The sequence below is a fragment of the Bombyx mandarina genome, chromosome A1 (assembly GCF_030267445.1).
Source record: "Bombyx mandarina strain Sakado chromosome A1, ASM3026744v2".
In the NCBI taxonomy this organism is placed as follows: Eukaryota; Metazoa; Arthropoda; class Insecta; order Lepidoptera; family Bombycidae; genus Bombyx; species Bombyx mandarina.
The window spans coordinates 19,214,351-19,233,369 of NC_143234.1; the positions used below are offsets into that span (position 1 = coordinate 19,214,351).

Consider the following 19,019-nt stretch of genomic DNA (forward strand, 5'->3'; position numbering starts at 1 on the left):
TTAAGATACTTCCGAAGTCGTCGTGGCCTAAAGGATAAGACGTCCGATGCATTCGTGTTGAGCGATGCACCGGTGTTCGAATCTCAGGCGGGTACCAATTTTTCTAATGAAATACGTACACGACAAATGTTCACGATTGACTTCCACGGTGAAGGAATAACATCTGAAGTTGGTTTGAAGGATAGCACAGCCGTTGTAACTATACTTGAGACCTTAGAACTTATATCTCAAGGTGGGTGGCGCATTTACGTTGTGGATGTCTATGGGCTCCAGTAACCACTCAACACCAAGTGGGTTGTGAGCTCGTCCACCCATCTAAAAAAAAACAGGAATATAACTATTTATCTGTCAGTTGTTTTTCAGATCTATTTCTAATTTGTAAAGTATAATTTTAGATCGGTTCTACTTAGGCTCAAACGTGTTGATGCTACTAGATACATATATATCGATTAGTATCCTATTTTCAATAGATAATATTTTCCTCCTATTACCATCCACAAACAAGTGAGTTCTCAAAAAGAACATTCGTATCGTTGCCTCGCTCGATCACAGATCTCCCCTGTGTAGTCATAATATAGTCAAATCATTTTCCCGTAATAATACCTAATAATAATTTACGCCTAGCAACATATTATTAGCTTTTAAGAAAATTTCAATATGTTGATTTTCCTGGAAAGCTTCGTTATATGTATTTTTCCGTAAGCGAAGCTGCACGTAGTTAAAGAACTACGTTATATTTCATTATTATAGACCCGCACATAAGATTTTTTTTTTAAATGACAAAATATCTGCTTTTTTTATCGTCATTCGAATTTGTATTGCTGTACGGGAGCGAAACTTGGTTTTTTCGCAAGGACTTGATAAAAAAAACTTCAAGTGTTTGTGAATAGGTGCCTGCGTCAGACTTAGAAAATCTTTTGGCCTAAGAAGATCACTTACAAAGAGCTGTGGAGGATCACCAAGTAGACACCAATGGAGAAGGAGATCCTTACGCGGAAGTGGCATTGGATTGGTCACATACTAAGAAAGCCCGCGATACACACCTATCAAAGAGAGCACTGACCTGGAAAGTGTTTGGAAAAAGGAAAAGAGGCCGCCCCAGAACAACTTGGCGTCGCTCGGTGGAGCAGGAGCTAGGGGTCTTGGGTATGAAGTAGGAGGAGCTAGAACAGACTGCCCAAGACCGATATAAATGGAAAATTTTGATTCGAGCCCTACACCCCAGCAGAGGGTAATAGGAAACAATGATGATGATGATGATTCGATTTTTTTTGCTATTTGCTTGTGAACCCTGATTATAGACAATAAGCCTTAAACACTACTACCAATAAGAAAACTATTTTGATATTTTAAAAGAGAAATTATTATTCGTTATCTGATAGAATGAGATGACTATATTTGGATCTCGATTTCATCTGAACAAGGGTCCCGAATATTTATTAAGAGTCAGCGTTGAACCACCATTAATAATACAGAAATACTAGCTGGGCCGGCAAACGTTGTTTTGCCATATAAATTATTTCTAGGGAAGATAAATAACCTAGATACCAACTGCAGCGCTATATGCAAGGCTGGTTTATAAATCTAAACCATTCTCGAATCCACCTGAAGGTACACAGAAAATTTCATTAAAATCAGTCTAGCCGTTTAGGAGGAGTTCAGTGACAAACACACGCACACGAAGAAATACATATATTAAGATTTCCTACCTATATCTATACTAATATATAACTCTACAGTGGTTTTTATGGATGTTCCATTACAACTACTGAACCATGCATCCGATTGACTTGAAACTTGGTATCCATGTAGAAAATACATGTACTTAATGGCAGTTAATGGATAGGCTAATATTTACATGAGTGTTCGACTCCCTAATAATAATGACAATAAATATGTTTATTTTAAATGCGTAGCGAAGCGGGCGAGTACGGCTAGTTAAATTATAATCCTAATATTTATTCTCACCTTGATAAGCCCAATAGACGAGTCAGCACGTTCCAGGCTGCAGATGCTAAACTGAATCGAGGGTAGTTCCAGACGGTGTGATAGCTGACGTTGAAAGGTCTGATGACGAGTTGGAACTATCGGCAGGGTTGTCTGACGGAGGACCTGTTGAAGAAACATTAATTACATTATATTAATAAACAGCGACACGGACTGTCCGAAGATGCTTTAGTAAGTTTAGAGATAAGAAATTTAGAAGTCATCGTGGCCTAAAGGATAAGACGTGTGGTGCATTCGTATGTAGCGATGCAACGGTGTTCGAATCCCGCAAGCGGGTACCAATTTATCTAATGAAATGCGTACTTAACAAATGTTCACGATCGACTTCCACGGTGAAGGAATACGTGTAATAAAAATCAAACCCGCAAAATTATATTTTGCGCCCTGCCTATTTCTGCCGTGAAGCAGTAATGCGTTTCGGTTTGAAGGGCGGGGCAGCCGTTGTAACTATACTGAGACCTTAGAACTTATATCTCAAGGTGGGTGGCGCATTAACGTTGTAGATGTCTATGGGCTCCGGTAACCACTTAGCACCAGGTGGGCTGTGAGCTCGTCCAACCATCTAAGCAATAAAAATAAATAAAAAGACAAAAGAGCGAATATAACATTTTTATCTCACACCTGTTTAATTCATTTTATAAGCTCTTCTGTTCGTCTCAGCGACTAGTGAAACCTTGAGAACAATTTGCATTAAAGTTCAAGGTTTTATTTATAAAGCTTTTCAGTTAGAGCCTTTCTATTATAAATACCAGAAAGATAAGTTCACTTAGATTCAGAATACCATAATCCTCGTAATTTACGAAGGCAGTTACCACGAACAGCAATTGTGCCCGGACCTCGTAGTCGGACTTCGAACCTCAGTCCTGGACTCCGTAGTGTATGGGAAGCTGGACCCCATTTCCAAACGTCTTTAAAAAATTTCGTTGGAAATATTTGATTTTCATCACACAGAACGGCGTTGCGATAGAAAATAACTAACTCGATGGAACCAAATAAAATCATTACATGCGTGCAAGTAAAAATTTGCCCGCTGGTATTAAGTTTTTTATTGCCTTTGTAGACAGACATGCAGACGGCCCATTTATTATTGAGTGGTTACCGTCGCCCATGGACGTCAGCAATGCCAGTAGTACAGCCAAGCCGCTGCCTACTGGTTAATTGAAGCTGGAGACATTACAATCTGAATACTGTCATTCACCTTGTATTGCACAATGTCTGACCACCTTTCAAACACATTACTTCTTAGCAAAAGAAATAGTTATGACGATGTTACTTATCCGTGTAAGCTTACAGTATAGTATATTACCAGTAATTATAATAAAAATAATTGCGGGTATTATTTTCTACAAATATTCATCCTTCATCGTGAATCGTTCAGTCGTTAGTCAAGGAGAGTCGGTAATATTTCCTCTGGAAAAATGATAAATATTTGCATGCGGGTTTTTAATATATGCTCCCTCTACACGGACACACTATACGTCACATCTTTTAGAGCACATATTCAAAATTCTGATTTAAAATTCTTGCTCATACGAATGAAATTCGAATTACGCTTTGATTTTATGTTTAGTTTTGCGACCGAGCAATATAACTGTGTTTTTTCTTGTCTAGATTCATGTTCGCGTGTTTAAGCAACTCTGTAATTGTTATCATTAACGTGTCATGCAATACAGTGCTTAGGTCACTTTGTATGATACAAGCATGATTTTAGTAATTTCCATTAGTGTTTTAGCGTTTTTTTTATACACACGCACACACACAACACTCACACAAAGAGTACAAATACTTATGCATTTCGGTATTTTAGAGTGAAAAATGATATCTTCATTTCCTATTTCTGCCGTGAAGCAGTAATGCGTTTCAATTTGAAGGGTGGGGCAGCCGTTGTACTATACTGAGACCTTAGAAGTCATATCAAAAATGCGTGCTTGCTCTTGGAATAAAGAGATACACCTTAAGAAATCGCAGATTAAGATATAAAAATGGCGACGAGAATCAGGTCCGAAACCAGGTCTGTAGCGTCTGATATGCCATGTTTTGCTACATATTTTTCACAACCCTGCTAAAGTTAAGTAGTTACTGAAGCTGATAGCTAACAAAAACATGAATGCCCTTTAAAAATGAGGTTCATATGTACATTGTAAAGTGTAACAAGCTGTTCCGATCTTCGAACTGGGGGTAATGTTTTTCGCGAAGTTCGGTCAGTGTTACCAACACTCCGGTTTGAGCCCCGTGAGCTCACCCACATGTTAGGGCGAAGCTGAAATAGCTTCGTCCTAGTCGAAAGTCGTCGTGGCCTAAAGGATAAGACGTCCGGTGCATTCGTATCTAGCGTTGCACCGATGTTCGAATCCCGCAGGCGGGTACCAATTTTTCTAATGAAATACGTACTTAACAATTGTTCACGATTGACTTCCACGGTGAAGGAATAACATCGTGTAATAAAAATGAAACCCGCAAAATTATAATTTACGTAATTACTGGTGGTAGGACCTCTTGTGAGTCCGCGCGGGTGGGTACCACCGCCCTGCCTATTTCTGCCGTGAAGCAGTAATGCGTTTCGGTTTGAAGGGTGGGGCAGCCGTTGTAACTTACTTGAGACCTTAGAACTTATATCTCAAGGTGGGTGGCGCATTTACGTTGTGCATGTCTATGGGCTCCAGTAACCACTTAGCATCAGGTGGGCTGTGAGCTCGTCCACCCAGCTAAGCAATAAAAAAAAAAAAAAGCTTCTAAAGGCTATCAGCATAGGTAGGAAAAAAAAAGTGATGTAATAATGGATAACTTCTTCTTCTTGCCCTTATCCCACATTGTATAGAATCGGCGCAGGATACCCTCTTATCAAGCTGCATAGGAATTTGGCATGACTTTTGCGACCAGCCGCTGGCCTGCAATGTAACATCATTGGGAGGTACTTTTTCTCTTTCTTGTTTTGGTGTTTCTAACATAGCCTTTTTTTGGTTAATTTTTTTACATTTTATTAATGTAGATATTTTTTTATATTCTTTATTAGAGCCTATTAGGTTAAGTCGGCTAATATAGATATTCACAATAAAATTTAGATTTTCAATTAATTACAATGTTAACTCATCAAATAGAACTCGCGTGTGAACCGCGCTTGATCCCGAGATCTCCGATAGCGATGCCGGAAACATTTACGAAACAAGATTACGTACAATTCGAATATCAAATATCGTTTATAAATAAACTAGCGACCCGCCCTCGCTTCGCTTCGGAAACATTAAAACACACATGAAACCAAAAAATTAAAATTAATAAAAAATTAAGAAAAGTAGCCTATGTTCATCAGGGACAATGTCGGCTTCTAATGGAAAAAGAATTTTTCAAATCGGTCCAGTAGTTTCGGAGCCTATTCGAAACAAACAAACAAACAAATCTTTCCTCTTTATAATATTAGTATAGACAAGCTCGGATCAGATATCGTAACTAGGTCACACTGTGCTATTTATCACTTGAGACCACTACACTAGATGAATGAGAAAATGTTAAGTTTAAAAAAAAATTGTTTAGAAAAAAACTAACAAAATCCGCTTTTATAGAAAATCCAACTAAAAAATTCAAATAAATTTTAATAAATTTAAATTAAAATTAGTGTAAGAAAAAATGATTTTATTGTAAAAAAAGCGTGGGGTGCTTTTCAGGATATTATCAAAATAACCCTTCTACTCATACCTGTTCATAAATTATTTATAACTACTGATACTATGCATTAACCTAGTAGAACCTAGTACAGACTTCAGCTGTTTCAAAGTTTTACAAAATAAATTATAAGATTAATTTCCATTTTTATTTGTACCTTTAAGAGCGAAATAAATAAATTATCGTAAAAAAAAATTCTTATTAAAAGCGTATTTTGTTAATTTTTATAAACTATTATTTATATATATTTTTTAGTTGAATTTCAATTTTTCAATTTTTTATTATTATTGAATTGTCATCGGTCCTTACTAAGTATACCAAATTTCGAGTCAATCCGACGTTTTGAAGGGGTGAAAATCATGTTCAAAGATTCCGTTACATATTATTAGGTTATAACATACCACAAGCATATTAATATGATAATCCAATCTTTCTAGTAAAATATATTTAGAGCACCTTTTGATTATCTGCTCTGAACTGATTCCCGCTTATTAAAAAAAGAAAACATATGCACAGTTCTGTTCCGAAGAGTAACTTCGAAGATGAACTCTCATAAGAAGACAAGTTATTTAGATGGAGACAGTTTATCGCCACGAATCGTGGGACCGCTACATCGTACGCTACTGAGAAGTTTGCATAGAGAACTTAATTTTTTTTATTGCGTTGATGGGTGGAGGAGCTCACAGACCACCTGGTTTTAAGTGATTACCAGAGCCCATAGATATCTACAAGGTAAATGCCACCATTCACCTTGAGATATGAGTTCTAAGGTCTCCGTATAGTTACACTTCAAACTGAAACGCATTACTGCTTCACGGCAAGGTAATGGTTCCTACCCGTGTGGACTCACAAAAGATCCTGCCACCAGGAATCTATCGTATAATTCGTAAGCTCGCGCGTTTGATCTTAGATTGTCCTACAACCAAAGAAAACTTATAAAATAAATGTATAATTAATTTACATATTTCTCAAATATAAAACTAACTTCCACACTTCTCAACCCTTTCAAAGTTCCTTTCATTAATTACGCAAATTATAATTTTGCGGGTTTGATTTCATATGAGATCGTGTAATACGATATTCGGGAGTAAGTTATCGGTGACTGCGACTGTATACACAGCGAAATATATACTATGAAGTTATCGTCTAGTACAAACACGACGTAAGTATCTATACATATGGACGCAAGTCGCAATTATTGGCAATAACTAACATGATTTATAGTTTTTGATTTATTACATGTTATTATTTATTAGTTGTTAGTAACATGAAACTGTTATTCTACCATATTTAATATTCAGTAGACACTGTTATCATGTGAAAATGTTCAAAAGATATTTAATGTTTCTTTCATTGTTTAAAAAAACAAATGACTCAAAATAGTTATATATTTATAAGCATAAATATTAAAAATAAATTACGTTATAATTAACATTAATACTTTGAAAAAGTTTTGTAATTGTTTATGAAAATCATGTTGACGCCATCTATTATCAGTCTGGATAATAATTAATTAGTTTAATTAGTTAAAAGTAATTCATCTGAAATAAATTCATGTCAGATTAATGTAAAATTCACTAAAATATTTATTCTAAATATTAAGCTACATTCCATGAATTGTTTCGTAGTAATTCCATTTGTTTGTATAAAAGAAGTTGTAGTTGCTGGAAGCAACACAAAATGGCTATTTATATACAAACTAGCGACCCGCTCCGGCTTCACTCGGGTCTTTAACAAAAATTTCAACGATATTTGGCGTTGTTTTATTTTTTTAAATAAAGGAACACTTATTGTGGCATAACTATAATAGTGAGACATATGCTGTCGTGACACTTTTTGTAAATAATAATGCGTTCTACAATGTCGTAGTACATTTTTTTATTCTATCATCAATAGTTTTCGCAGGGCACGCGATGTAAAGAATATTTTAGGTAATTTTTTACACCTTGGGTTACATTATTGCAGTTTTACTATGGATCCCTAATTTTTTTCAAAAAAGATTATAGCTTATTTCACTCGGCAATAGTGTAGCTTTCGAACAGTGAAAGAATTTTTCAAATCGGTTCAGTAGTTTCGGAGCCTATTCAATACAACAAACAAACAAATCTTTCCTCTTTATTATATTAGTTAAGTAGATTAAGACTGCTTTTGTAGCATTCACGTAATTGTATCGTTTCATAGAAATGTACCGTATTTTGGTCGTAATAGGTCATACGTGTGAAAACCCTGGCGTAGCACCGATATATACGTATGACCCACAAATTCATACTAGTATCATACAAATCGGTATCAGCAGTTTTGAGTACAATATCTTCCATTACAATTCTCTAATTACTGGGGTATTGTCTTCTAAATATTACCGATGATGTTTGAACAGAATCCTCTGTATCAAGAAAGTTTCGAGCTATATTGGATTTCTTACGAGCATTTATAGCTTGCAACAGAACAGAAATGTTTCTTATTTATAAAAATATATAGATTTACTTTTTTTTTAAATGAATCAATTAAATACGTACATAACAAATGTTCACGATTGACTTCCACGGTGAAGGAATAACATCGTGTTACAAAAATGAAACCCGCAAAATTATAATTTGCGTAATTACTGGTGGTAGGACCTCTTAGGAGCCCGCACGGGTAGGTACCACCATCCTGCCTATTTCCGCCGTTAAGCAGTAATTCGTTTCGGTTTAAAGGGTGGGGCAGCCGTTGTAACTATACTTGAGACCTTACAACTCATATCTCAAGGTGGGTGGTAACATTTACGTTGTAGATGTCTATGTCTCCAGTAACCACTTAGCACCAGGTGGGCTATGAGCTCGTTCAACCATCTAAGCAATAAAAAAAATAGATTCATTTTAGACCTAAATTTCCTTTGATTTCATTTTATTTCACTCGACTTTAGACTTGAACCATTTCCTAGCAGATATATTGAAATGTTCATATCACAAATGGAAGATCTAATCATATAAGTAGACACGTCTTTATGGCTTTATTTGACCTCAATAAACGTGGTAGACATTTCGGCGTTACACCCCACAAAGTAACCTCACTCAGGAAATTGAACACCGTGTAATCCTGTGTAAGGTATGCGGACTGACTTAAACGCCCCTTAAGTGATACGATCCCGTAGTATTCAATGTTTTGGTGTCATTATCCGAATGCCTCATTGGGCGGGTGATTAATGAAATTGTCCACAAAACTGGGCCATGATTTGATTTTTTTTTGAATAGAATAGTGTACGAGCTCACAGCCCACCTGGCGTTAAGTGGTACTGGAGCACAAACTTCACGGCAGAAATAGGCGGGGTGGTGGTACCTACCTATGCGGACTCACAAGAGGTCCTACCACCAGTAAGTTGATTGCCAATTAGAGCCATTGTATTTATTATATATTTATCAATTGCTGTTCGTTAGTCTCGCTAAAATTCGAGAATGGCTGAACCTATTTGGCTAATTTTGATCTTGAATTATTTGTGGAAGTCCAGAGAAGGTTTAAAAGGTAGATAAATATGAAAATGCTCGGAATGAAATAAAAATAACAATTTTGTTTTTCCTTTGATGTCGGACGGATTCCTTTTGTTGGTTTTAAGTTTATTTTATACCAAAGTTTAGGTCTTTTATTTATCGATTGAGGCACTACGAAATCTGCCGGGTCAGCTAGTCAAATATATATGGTGAAGAAAGTTCGGACATAGTCATTTTGTTTATTTCGTATGAGTGTTTCTGTTTCGCGAGTCGTAGAAATAATTAAAACAACTTCCACGTCAGTCGATCAGTCGAATGTGATCACGAAAACTGTAATATATTCGAAGCGTCAGAAAAAAAACAATGACAATAAGAAGCAGGAAGTTAAACCCGGATATTTAATATATAAGAATAAAATATAAATGATAGCATAATAGTATTTTCTTTTTTTTTTATTGCCCTTGTGGGCAGACTAGCATACTACTCACCTGATGGTGAGTGGTTACCGTCGCCCATGGACTTCAGCAATGCCAGGGGCAGAGCCAAGCCGCTGCTTACAAATGTTATGCGCCTCACGAGCAATCGCCACTCCTCCCGATTTGTGGTGAGTCTGGTACACTCATGCAAGTAGACGCCAACTGCGGACTTGACTTGGTCGGTCTATCGCATCAGTAACCTTCCGAGCGGTCTGGTGCCTTCTACTTTACTCTGAACGACAAGGCGCTCTATGGAGTCATAATTGTATAGTGGGCAATATTTTCATCTATAAAATAAAACTAGTTATATGTAATAATTAATGCTTATTTAATATAGTATTTTGAAATGTATACAATATTTTTTTAATTGTTTATTGGTCTTATAATACCACGTGAAAACACTATCGACCCGTATACTGATTTTGATCGAGGTAAAACATCAGTGTTAACAATTACCAAAATTAGTGTAAAGAACAAAAAAAACACAAAACTTATACACGTGCGAATAACGTCTTTACAAAACGCCGTTTCATGGCAACGTTTTAAGAAAAATAATCTAAAGCAAAATAAACTGTATTGGATTTCTTATCAAAAGGTAATTGGCCCGTCTAGAGAGTTTATGAAACTCGGAGCGAGGGACTTAACATAAGGGGTTTAAGGGCGGACGAGATGACACCTGTTGCCAATTAGAGTCCTGTAACCTACTGGATCTCGTTACAAAAGTTCACACGTAGGGCTGCCACGCTTCAGAAATACATTGTAATTAATTAAACTGTAAAATTTTTGGTGGTTCTGCGAAATCGGATATGTAGATACCAAGATCATATTTCTGCTGCAAAACCGCTTATGTATCAAAGTGATTTCTGCCCGTTGATACATACATAAAAGAACGATATGAAACTAAATACATAATGCCGGTCACATCTAGATATAATAATGGCAAACTATAAAAAATTTTGTCGGTAGCGACTTGGCTCTGTCTCTGGCATTGCTGACGTCCATGGGCGACGGTAACACTTACCATCGAGTGGGCCGTACACTCGGCTGCTTACAAGGACAATAAGAAAATAAAGAAACAATTGGTATTTCTATTCAATCTTTTCAATAGCTTTGTCATTGAAATGTTAAAAAACAGACTCAACGTTGCCGCGTTCCGCTAAAGGGTAGGGACCCTAAGCGCGGAAGGTTTTTGTAATTGGATTGGTGAGCGACCTTCGGGCGTGGGAGTCCAACATTGACACAAGCCGTGCGGTCAGGGAAAATTGATTGCTTTCTTATCTACGGTCAGAGTCACAAGAGAGAATGTAGAATTATTTTACAGTATAACTAAATTAAAATTTTACAGTTACAGTGAACAGACAAATATATTTTAAAGATAGATGAATAGATTAGAAATATAATTTGTTTACATAATGTATGTAGCATTTTGCATTTTTTATTGTCTACACATTATTTTCCGATGTATTCTAACATTTTACAGTTTTCGTGGTCGCAGACGATTGGATGGAATACGTTGACATTTCATTATTTCACTAATTACACTAATGTAACAAAAATCAAAGTTTTAGAAACTTCAGAAATAATTGCAAAAAAAAACCAGACAGATTAAAACGAAAAAGAAGTTGTAAATATGTCAAAGTTACGCAAAAATCGAAGAAAATAATATAAATACAATTACAGTGGTTCCTCGACATACAAGTTTAATTTTTTACGTAAAGGTTTCCAGTTATTTGCTCATATTATTATGTCAAATTCTTTGTATCTCAAAGCAATTTTCCCCATTGAAATTGAACTAATGATTAAATTCAAATAGAAAATATGAATTATGGCAGCTTGCAGTAGAAACATGTGTGGCTGCTACTATTAAATACGCTAATTTATTTAACATAACCCGTAGGATTGCGAGGTTGAAGGGGCAGTTTCAAGCTATTCAAGATGAAAACGCACAGCGGAAAACGTAGCATAAGTGGTAAAGCAACCTGCTGAATAGTCATGGGAATCCGCTCGATTATGGCATCTATGTCCTGCAGTGGAGGTCCGTGGGCTGACAATCATGCGACCTTTCTCAAGTATATCATATATATAAATCCCCTTATCGCAAAAGTTAATTGTTAACTTGTACTAAGTACGTATTACTTCTACGAAATTGGTAACTGCACGCGATATTTTAACACCGGCATAATTGTGTCGTGTCGTTTGTGCGAATAAACCGTGCATTTTGTTTTGTCGTCCACAATTGCTTATAAATCAATCATCTTAGGTTGTATTATATTATATTATGTATTTTTTTTTGTATCCGTCCCTGTTCCCGTTATCTGGGGTCGGGTCTCCTCACTCTACGGCGCCAGGCCGTTCTGTCCTGGGTTGTCGGTTTTGGCAATTGGGCTTTCTTAAGGTCTCATTCGATGTTTGACCAACAGGTCGATGGCGGGCGGCCTCTACCTTTCTTTTGATCTGGCAAACCCAATGCGACCTTCACCACATGATCTTCGTCCCGTCTCATGATATGGCCATACTATCTAAGGCGATTTTCCGTCATTTTGTCTGTGATTGATGTGACTTTAAATCTCCTCCGTGTGTATTCATTCCGAACTTTGTCCATCCTGGTGTCCCTAACCGCCCAGCGCAACATCTTCATTTCGTTTACATTCGATATACCTAGTCAGGTCATAAATTCTGTCACATGTTTAATGTAAAATAATTGAAACAAGTTTATTCATTATGTAACCATTCATATACCAAAATGAACTTAACAAAACATAGATTCTTATGACACTAAAGTTTATTCAAAATGACCTCCGTGATTTTGAATACAGGCCTTCAATCTGCGCGGCCAGTCGTCTATCGCAGCGCGAACGAGGTCCATGTCAATATCGGCGGCTGCCTTAATCAAGGATGTCTTGAGTGACTCCAAATTGGGATGAGGCTTTGAGCACGCCTTTTCCTCCAAGTGTTGCCATATCTTGTAATCTAACGGATTCAAATCTGGACTGGAGGAGGGCCAGTCTTCGTGCCGGATGAAGTCGATTTCACGCGCCGCCAGCCAGTCTTGTGTGCTCTTCGCTCTATGAGCTGGCGCCGAATCTTGTTGGAATACCCAGTGCCTGTTATTGAACATGGTATGAGAAACAGGTTCCACAAGGTTCGTCAGGACTGTATTTTGATACACAACTGCATTCGTTTTTACACCTTTCTCACAAAAATGTACCTCTGTTAAGCCCCAATAAGAAACTCCCAACCATACCATGAGCGAGGATGGAAAATGACCTCGTTGGACACGCGGAATACGGTTGCTCGCTTCTTCACTACTGTGTGCGTACACCTTATCATTTTGTTTGTTGTAGCTCTCTTCTACGGTAAAAATTTTTTCATCCGAAAAAAGAATTTCCCGATATTTTTTTCCCGCGTACCGCTTCAACAAAGCGCGGCATCTCTTCAGTCTCAGGTCCATTAGACGAGCATTCAAACGATGTCCTGTTTTTCTTCGATATGCCCGAAGCCCTAAGTCTTCATTTAACACCCTTTTCACCGTGGTTCTGCTTAACCCCATCTGAAGGGCCAACAGTTTCTGCTTACGTTTGGGATTTCTTTGAATTCGCGCCTTCACAGCTTTTATCACTGCTGGAGTCCTAACAGACCGAGGGCGACCACTTCTTGACCTGTCATCTACACTAGAGTCTTCATTGTATCGTTTGATGGTACGATAAACGAATCTTTTGGTTATATTCAAATGTTTCAGTATGTTAAAAATTTGAATTGGCGCGTAACCGCAACGATGCAACGCAATAACTGCAACACGGTCTTCTTTAAGCGTCCACTCCATATTTAAAAATGAGTAAAATTCTAAAAGTTTACATTTTTATTTTCATGAACAATTCGAAATTCGAATTCAATAAACTTTTTTGTGGCCAGCATTCTAAAAGAAAAGTTTTACTGTGTGACAATACTTATGACCTGACTAGTTATATTTTTTTATTGCTTAAATGGGTGGACTAGCTCACAGCCCACCCGGTGTTAAGTGGTTACTGGAGCCCATAGACATCCACAACGTAAATACGCCATCCACCTTGAGATATAAGTTCTAAGGTCTCACGTATAGTTACAACGGCTGCCCCACCCTTCAAACCGCGCGGCCTCACAAGAGGTCCTACCACCTATTATGTATAATATTATTACTAAATCCTGTATCTGACGGTTAAATTCAATAAAGACGGTTCTAAACGTACTAAGTATATCTTAGGCGATAAGCAAGAACATTCTTTCCTGAAATTTTCGCTTCTCTCCAGAAACTCTTCCCGAGTCGAAGTTTCAATAGCAAAATACGTCAAACTGCCAAAACTTCTATTAACTGTACCAGTAGATAAAAATTAAGTGTCCCTCCGTGATTCCGAACTGAATTGTTTTTTTAAGCTACTTCGCTTATTCCACTTTGTGCTTTAACTTCCTAACTTATCTCGGAAACCTATTCCGATGGACTTTCATTGGCACGTAAACAGAAAAATGTATTCCGTTGCTTTTCATCCCGGAAATATTTAGGGTTACGACTTAAAAAAAAACTATAAAGAATTGATTTTTATTATCATGACTCCGTGCTGTACTTGTAATAACGCGAGGACTGTTAAAAGCAAGTTAAAAAAATTGGGATTAGTAAACTTGGGCCGCATTTATTGAATCGGTTTTAAAACAAACATTACCTCGGAAATTGTGGATTCGGAAAACCAATGCGAGATTAAACCGTATTAAATTCAATCCACTGTTTTCCTTTATGCATGATTATTAAGACGTTATACTATGGTCTATTGACATTACAGATTGGCTTTTTTTTTGTCAGGAGGAAATCGCCGGACTTCCGCCCTCCACTGGGGATGGCGGGCGGAGTATGTTGAAGTCGAACCGACTAAAGCCTCCTGTCGCTCAACAACTAACGTCCAAACCTCGCATGAGACAGAACTCATGAAAAGCAAAGGGGAGAAAGTGAAGTGTTTAGTGCTGAGCACATCTCTCCCATCACTCTCCCTCTCGGGACGCCGGACCGGCGGTCGTCGGCACCACGACCACCAGCCCTCTCGGTCGGTAGGACAGATTCACATAATCGTCTTTATAAGTTGCGATGGCCACGTAGATTCGCAAGCTGTCAGCCCGTCTAGAACATTAATGAATTCGATTTATAAAAAAAAGCCCTAGCAAAATTCATAAAAACGGAAGTAACTCAATCGGTCACGTGTTCACGCTTATCGTAATGAATCGATTTTGACGAAATTCCATATATTTGGTATACGAGGAAGGAAAATGGGCTATTTTTCATTCAATTGCTGGACACGAACCCACAAGATTTTTAGTTTAGTCCGGAAAGCTACGGAAGAAAAGCTGGTTTCCAGTTATTTGCGTTTCTAAAAGACTTGACAGACTTTTTTTTTATTGCTTAGATGGGTGGACGAGCTCACAGCCCACCTTGTGTTAAGTGGCTACTGGAGCCCATAGACATCTACGACGTAAATGCGCTACCCACCTTGAGATATAAGTTCTAAGGTCTCAGTATAGTTACAACGGCTGCCCCATCCTTCAAACCGAAACGCATTACTGCTTCACGGCAGTAATAGGCAGGGTAGTGGTACCTACCCGTGCGGACTCACAAGAGGTCCTACCACCAGTGAGAAACCTATCAATCCTATCAATCGATTGGACGTAGGCAATTGTTGTGTAGTTAACCACCACGATCACCGTCAGTGCTATCACATCGATAAGTAAGCTGACAAAGAAGTAAAAAACTAAAGACGATTCAAGTTTTAAAAAAATGCTCTAAGTTTTTTCATTCGTGGAAACCGAGCCCGGCATATTGATTAAACATCACAATGAGGTACTAAATACGGGAATAACAAAGAAGTAATTAGTCCCAACTATTATCTGTGAGTTTTCAAACCGTTCGTTCTAATTTACAATGTAGCCTGCCTAGCCTAGATTCCAGTGCAATGAATATTTTAATCCCAGCCCTCGACGTGGGACTCCTGTTTCAATAGCCTTTACACTATTGAGACTTCGGGCGATTGTCTCAAGGGGTCATAATAGGAATGAGACTTGAAACCATGAATTAACACCACACTTGTACGAGCTGTGAGGTTGCATGTAGGAATTGAACCGTATAAATAACTTCGGGCCTCCATGTTATGTCAAAAGAAAAGTCGGAAAAAGGAGGGAGCATGAACTCAGATGATCTGTCAACATCAGACAGTGAGCTGGTTTATCTAACAACTGTAGCAATATAAATAATATCGAAATCATAATCAAAGCTACTTTTGTGTTTTTAAATCGCGTTTTCTATTGTCACTATTAAATTTTTCGACCTGTCCGAATACTTCACAGTTTTCGTGGTCATCCGTGGCTAAATTAAATCGTGAAAACAGTTCGTCTACAAGTCGCAAAACCGAAGAAAACATTGCATTGAAATCAATTTAAGTTTAACATCGTAATTTCATTATTATTTCTTCATTTATTCCAAGAAGGACACTCCTTAGCCAAACATCTTCCGGCTGTTTGTTTGTTAACGCACCGTACACCGTAAAAGCGTTTTAATGTTACCACTTCAAGAGAAGCCGTATTGTTTTCGTTTAAATTACTTTATCATTTTCTTAGAAGCTCGAAGAGAAAATTTTGTAAGTGTTTGTTTAGTAAAAAAAAACATAAAACGATTTAGTACTTTAGAGTAGCAACTTGTTGCGTTGTTTCTACAGAACACAGAATCTTTTAGAATAGTCAGTCAAAACAAGACAGCGGCGCCTTAAATTAACATTATCTAGGATACTAGAAGCCCACACGATTTGATTGCCACAAGCATTTTTCTGTTACGAAACGATCTTGTTACCAATAACCATGGTAATTTAAACAATTATATAATAGTTGTGTTACAAATTTACTGGTGGTAGGATGTCTTGTGAGTCCATACGGTTAGGTAACACCGCCCTGCCTACTTTTGGCTGTGGCAGCATATACATTGTACATCTCTATGGGCTTATGGGTTACCATTTAACAACAGATGGGCCCTGAGCTCGTCCATCCATCTAAGCAATGAAATAAATAAAAAACAAATCAGTTGACCTTCAAATCTTTGACATTTGGTTACGATGACATTGTTGATTCTAAGGAAATATCAGTCTATTGCATACCTAACTGCTAGCAGCCTCGAGGAGCTATTCTGGCTGCACTATGTCTCGTAGGCCAGCTGACGGGTCCTCGGCCTAAGATAAGTGGCGTATATTCGGCCTAGCAAGAGCAGTGCTTCGCTGAATCTGAGATTATCTAAGGAACACAGTGGGATGTGCTCCTGGGTTAAGTTGGACGGCGAATTCTTCGTCGCATTCGACTAGAAAGGTGTAGAAGCATTCTGAAAACCATCGGTGTTTAGAATGCTTTAAAGCACCAATAATAATCGGTAACTCACTTTCTTTGCTGGATCCTTGTGCTCCTGTACATATTCTTGCTTCAGGGGCTCGGTCTGCAGATCGGGTAGAGAGTGACTAATGCGGATGGCTGCCTGGCGGGATAGGGAGTCGCAGTTGCTCTCCTGGGAGGCACGTCGAGTCCTGGGAAACAAACATCTGTTTTTACATTAAGATATGTTAGACTATAAGTGAGAAGAGAAGAATGTATCATTCCGCGCTTCAAGAAAAAATTGAGCATAAAAATTCAAAAACTTATGCACATTAATTTAAAAGTATTTTTGTAAATACTATATATACAAATAAATATAAGAAAATCAATGAAAGAAGTAAATTAATGCAAAAGATTACCAGATTAAGAAAACTCAAACAAATGAAGGTACAAATAAGGAATCTATATATTAGTACGTGAAGCAAAAACTTTATGTCCTTTTTTAAGAAAATTGCGCCTACGGAGGAGTATGAAATTTTCCACACCTATAGAGAACATAGAGAAGAAGTGCACAATGCTAATATTTTTTTTAATAATGCATAAAAGATACATTAAATCAATAAAGAAAACATTACACCATGTATTTGACGCACACACGCATGCATACTATTTATTGTCAAACTTTTGTTCTTGACGTCTGTGGTTCGTGATTATAGAAGTATAAAATACAATCATAATAGTGTACAAAGTTACAATTCCAATTAATTATAGTCGAATTTCGACTACTGCTGGACCACTAGTTAAAAAAACTACACAATCTTTAATTGAGAATTAGTTTTATTTTGACCGACACCGGCCTTGATTGATAGTACTTGCTCCTAAGGTTACACTAAATACGAGAGCTTTGAATAAATTAATTGAATTTTATACGTCAATTTTCTTTTCAAATACCGATTTCAATCTGATCACAATAGTCATAAAATTTGAGTCGTAAAATGTGTTTATCACCGAAATTATTATAGTACTTTGACGCCGGTGTACTTTTTAATGCCTCACGAAATTGGGTTTTATGTGTATTACCAATAAAATTCTTCTTAGCTTTCTATATTTTTGCATATTGTTAATTAGAAAATGCTAAAACAGATATTTTCTGTTATGCCCGCTCTATTGACTACATCGCGAAAACTATAATCGAATTTCGTTTATGCCAAAACATATATCTAATATATAAAATTCTCGTGTCACAATGTTCGTTCCTATACTCCTCCGAAACCGTTTGACCGATTCCCATGAAATGTTTTATGCATATTCAGTAAGCCTGAGAATCGGCTACTATCTATTTTTCATAACCCTAATTTTTTTTTTTTATTTGGACATATTTTTTTTGTTATAATGAGGTATTATGTGGTTGAATGAAGTTTTGTTATTTTTATTATATATTCCCTCATCGTTCACAGCACTACATACCTCTTTCACTCATTTACCACACCCTTACACACTTACAATAAGTTAGTTTTTTTTTCTACACTAGAAATTCCCTAGAAATCTTATATATGGCAAAACAACGTTTGCCGGGTCAGCTACTTTAATATATATAAACATATATAATTATAACTTAAATCGTGCAAAAGAGAAAATTGTGATAAAGTGAGAGAGAGAGAGAGCCGTAAAATCTACTACTGAGTAAATATGAAACTAGAATTAAAGAATCGCATGCAGTAACAATAGTCTTTTTCTACATACATACACATACATAGAATTATTTAAATAGTTAAAATATGTTTTTTTTTAAATATAATTTCATAGTCCACCTGGGAGTAGTGATACCAGGGCTCGTAGACACTTTAATGTGTATACATAGACGTATACAACATACCCCAACCGCTATAACACACTTCGAAGCATAATATTGAAGCTTCATTCCCATTAGTACATCCGCTACTTCGCGACCGAACTAGAATGAATCACTGACACATGTGGGCTCACGGTATCTTCCACCCAACAGGCTTTAAACTTATTTGTATTTAGTTTTTTTTTCTCTATA

The 19,019-nt window shown here is 37.1% G+C and overlaps 1 protein-coding gene across 5 annotated transcripts in view; it reads right to left on the reverse strand.

Annotated features, from left to right (window-relative positions):
- LOC114242725 (synaptotagmin-10) overlaps positions 1-19,019 on the reverse strand; it is a 126,230-nt gene that overhangs the window by 46,410 nt on the left and 60,801 nt on the right. For 3 of the 5 annotated variants that reach the window (XM_028173988.2, XM_028173986.2, XM_089739308.1), the window contains exons 3-4: positions 17,046-17,202; positions 1,969-2,112 (exon numbers count right to left, since the gene is read on the reverse strand). In XM_028173988.2, the coding sequence (XP_028029789.2) occupies positions 1,969-2,112; positions 17,046-17,202 (301 nt within the window). The remainder of the gene's footprint in view (positions 1-1,968; positions 2,113-17,045; positions 17,203-19,019) is intronic. The other 2 variants (XM_089739309.1, XM_089739310.1) reach the window with 1 other exon arrangement.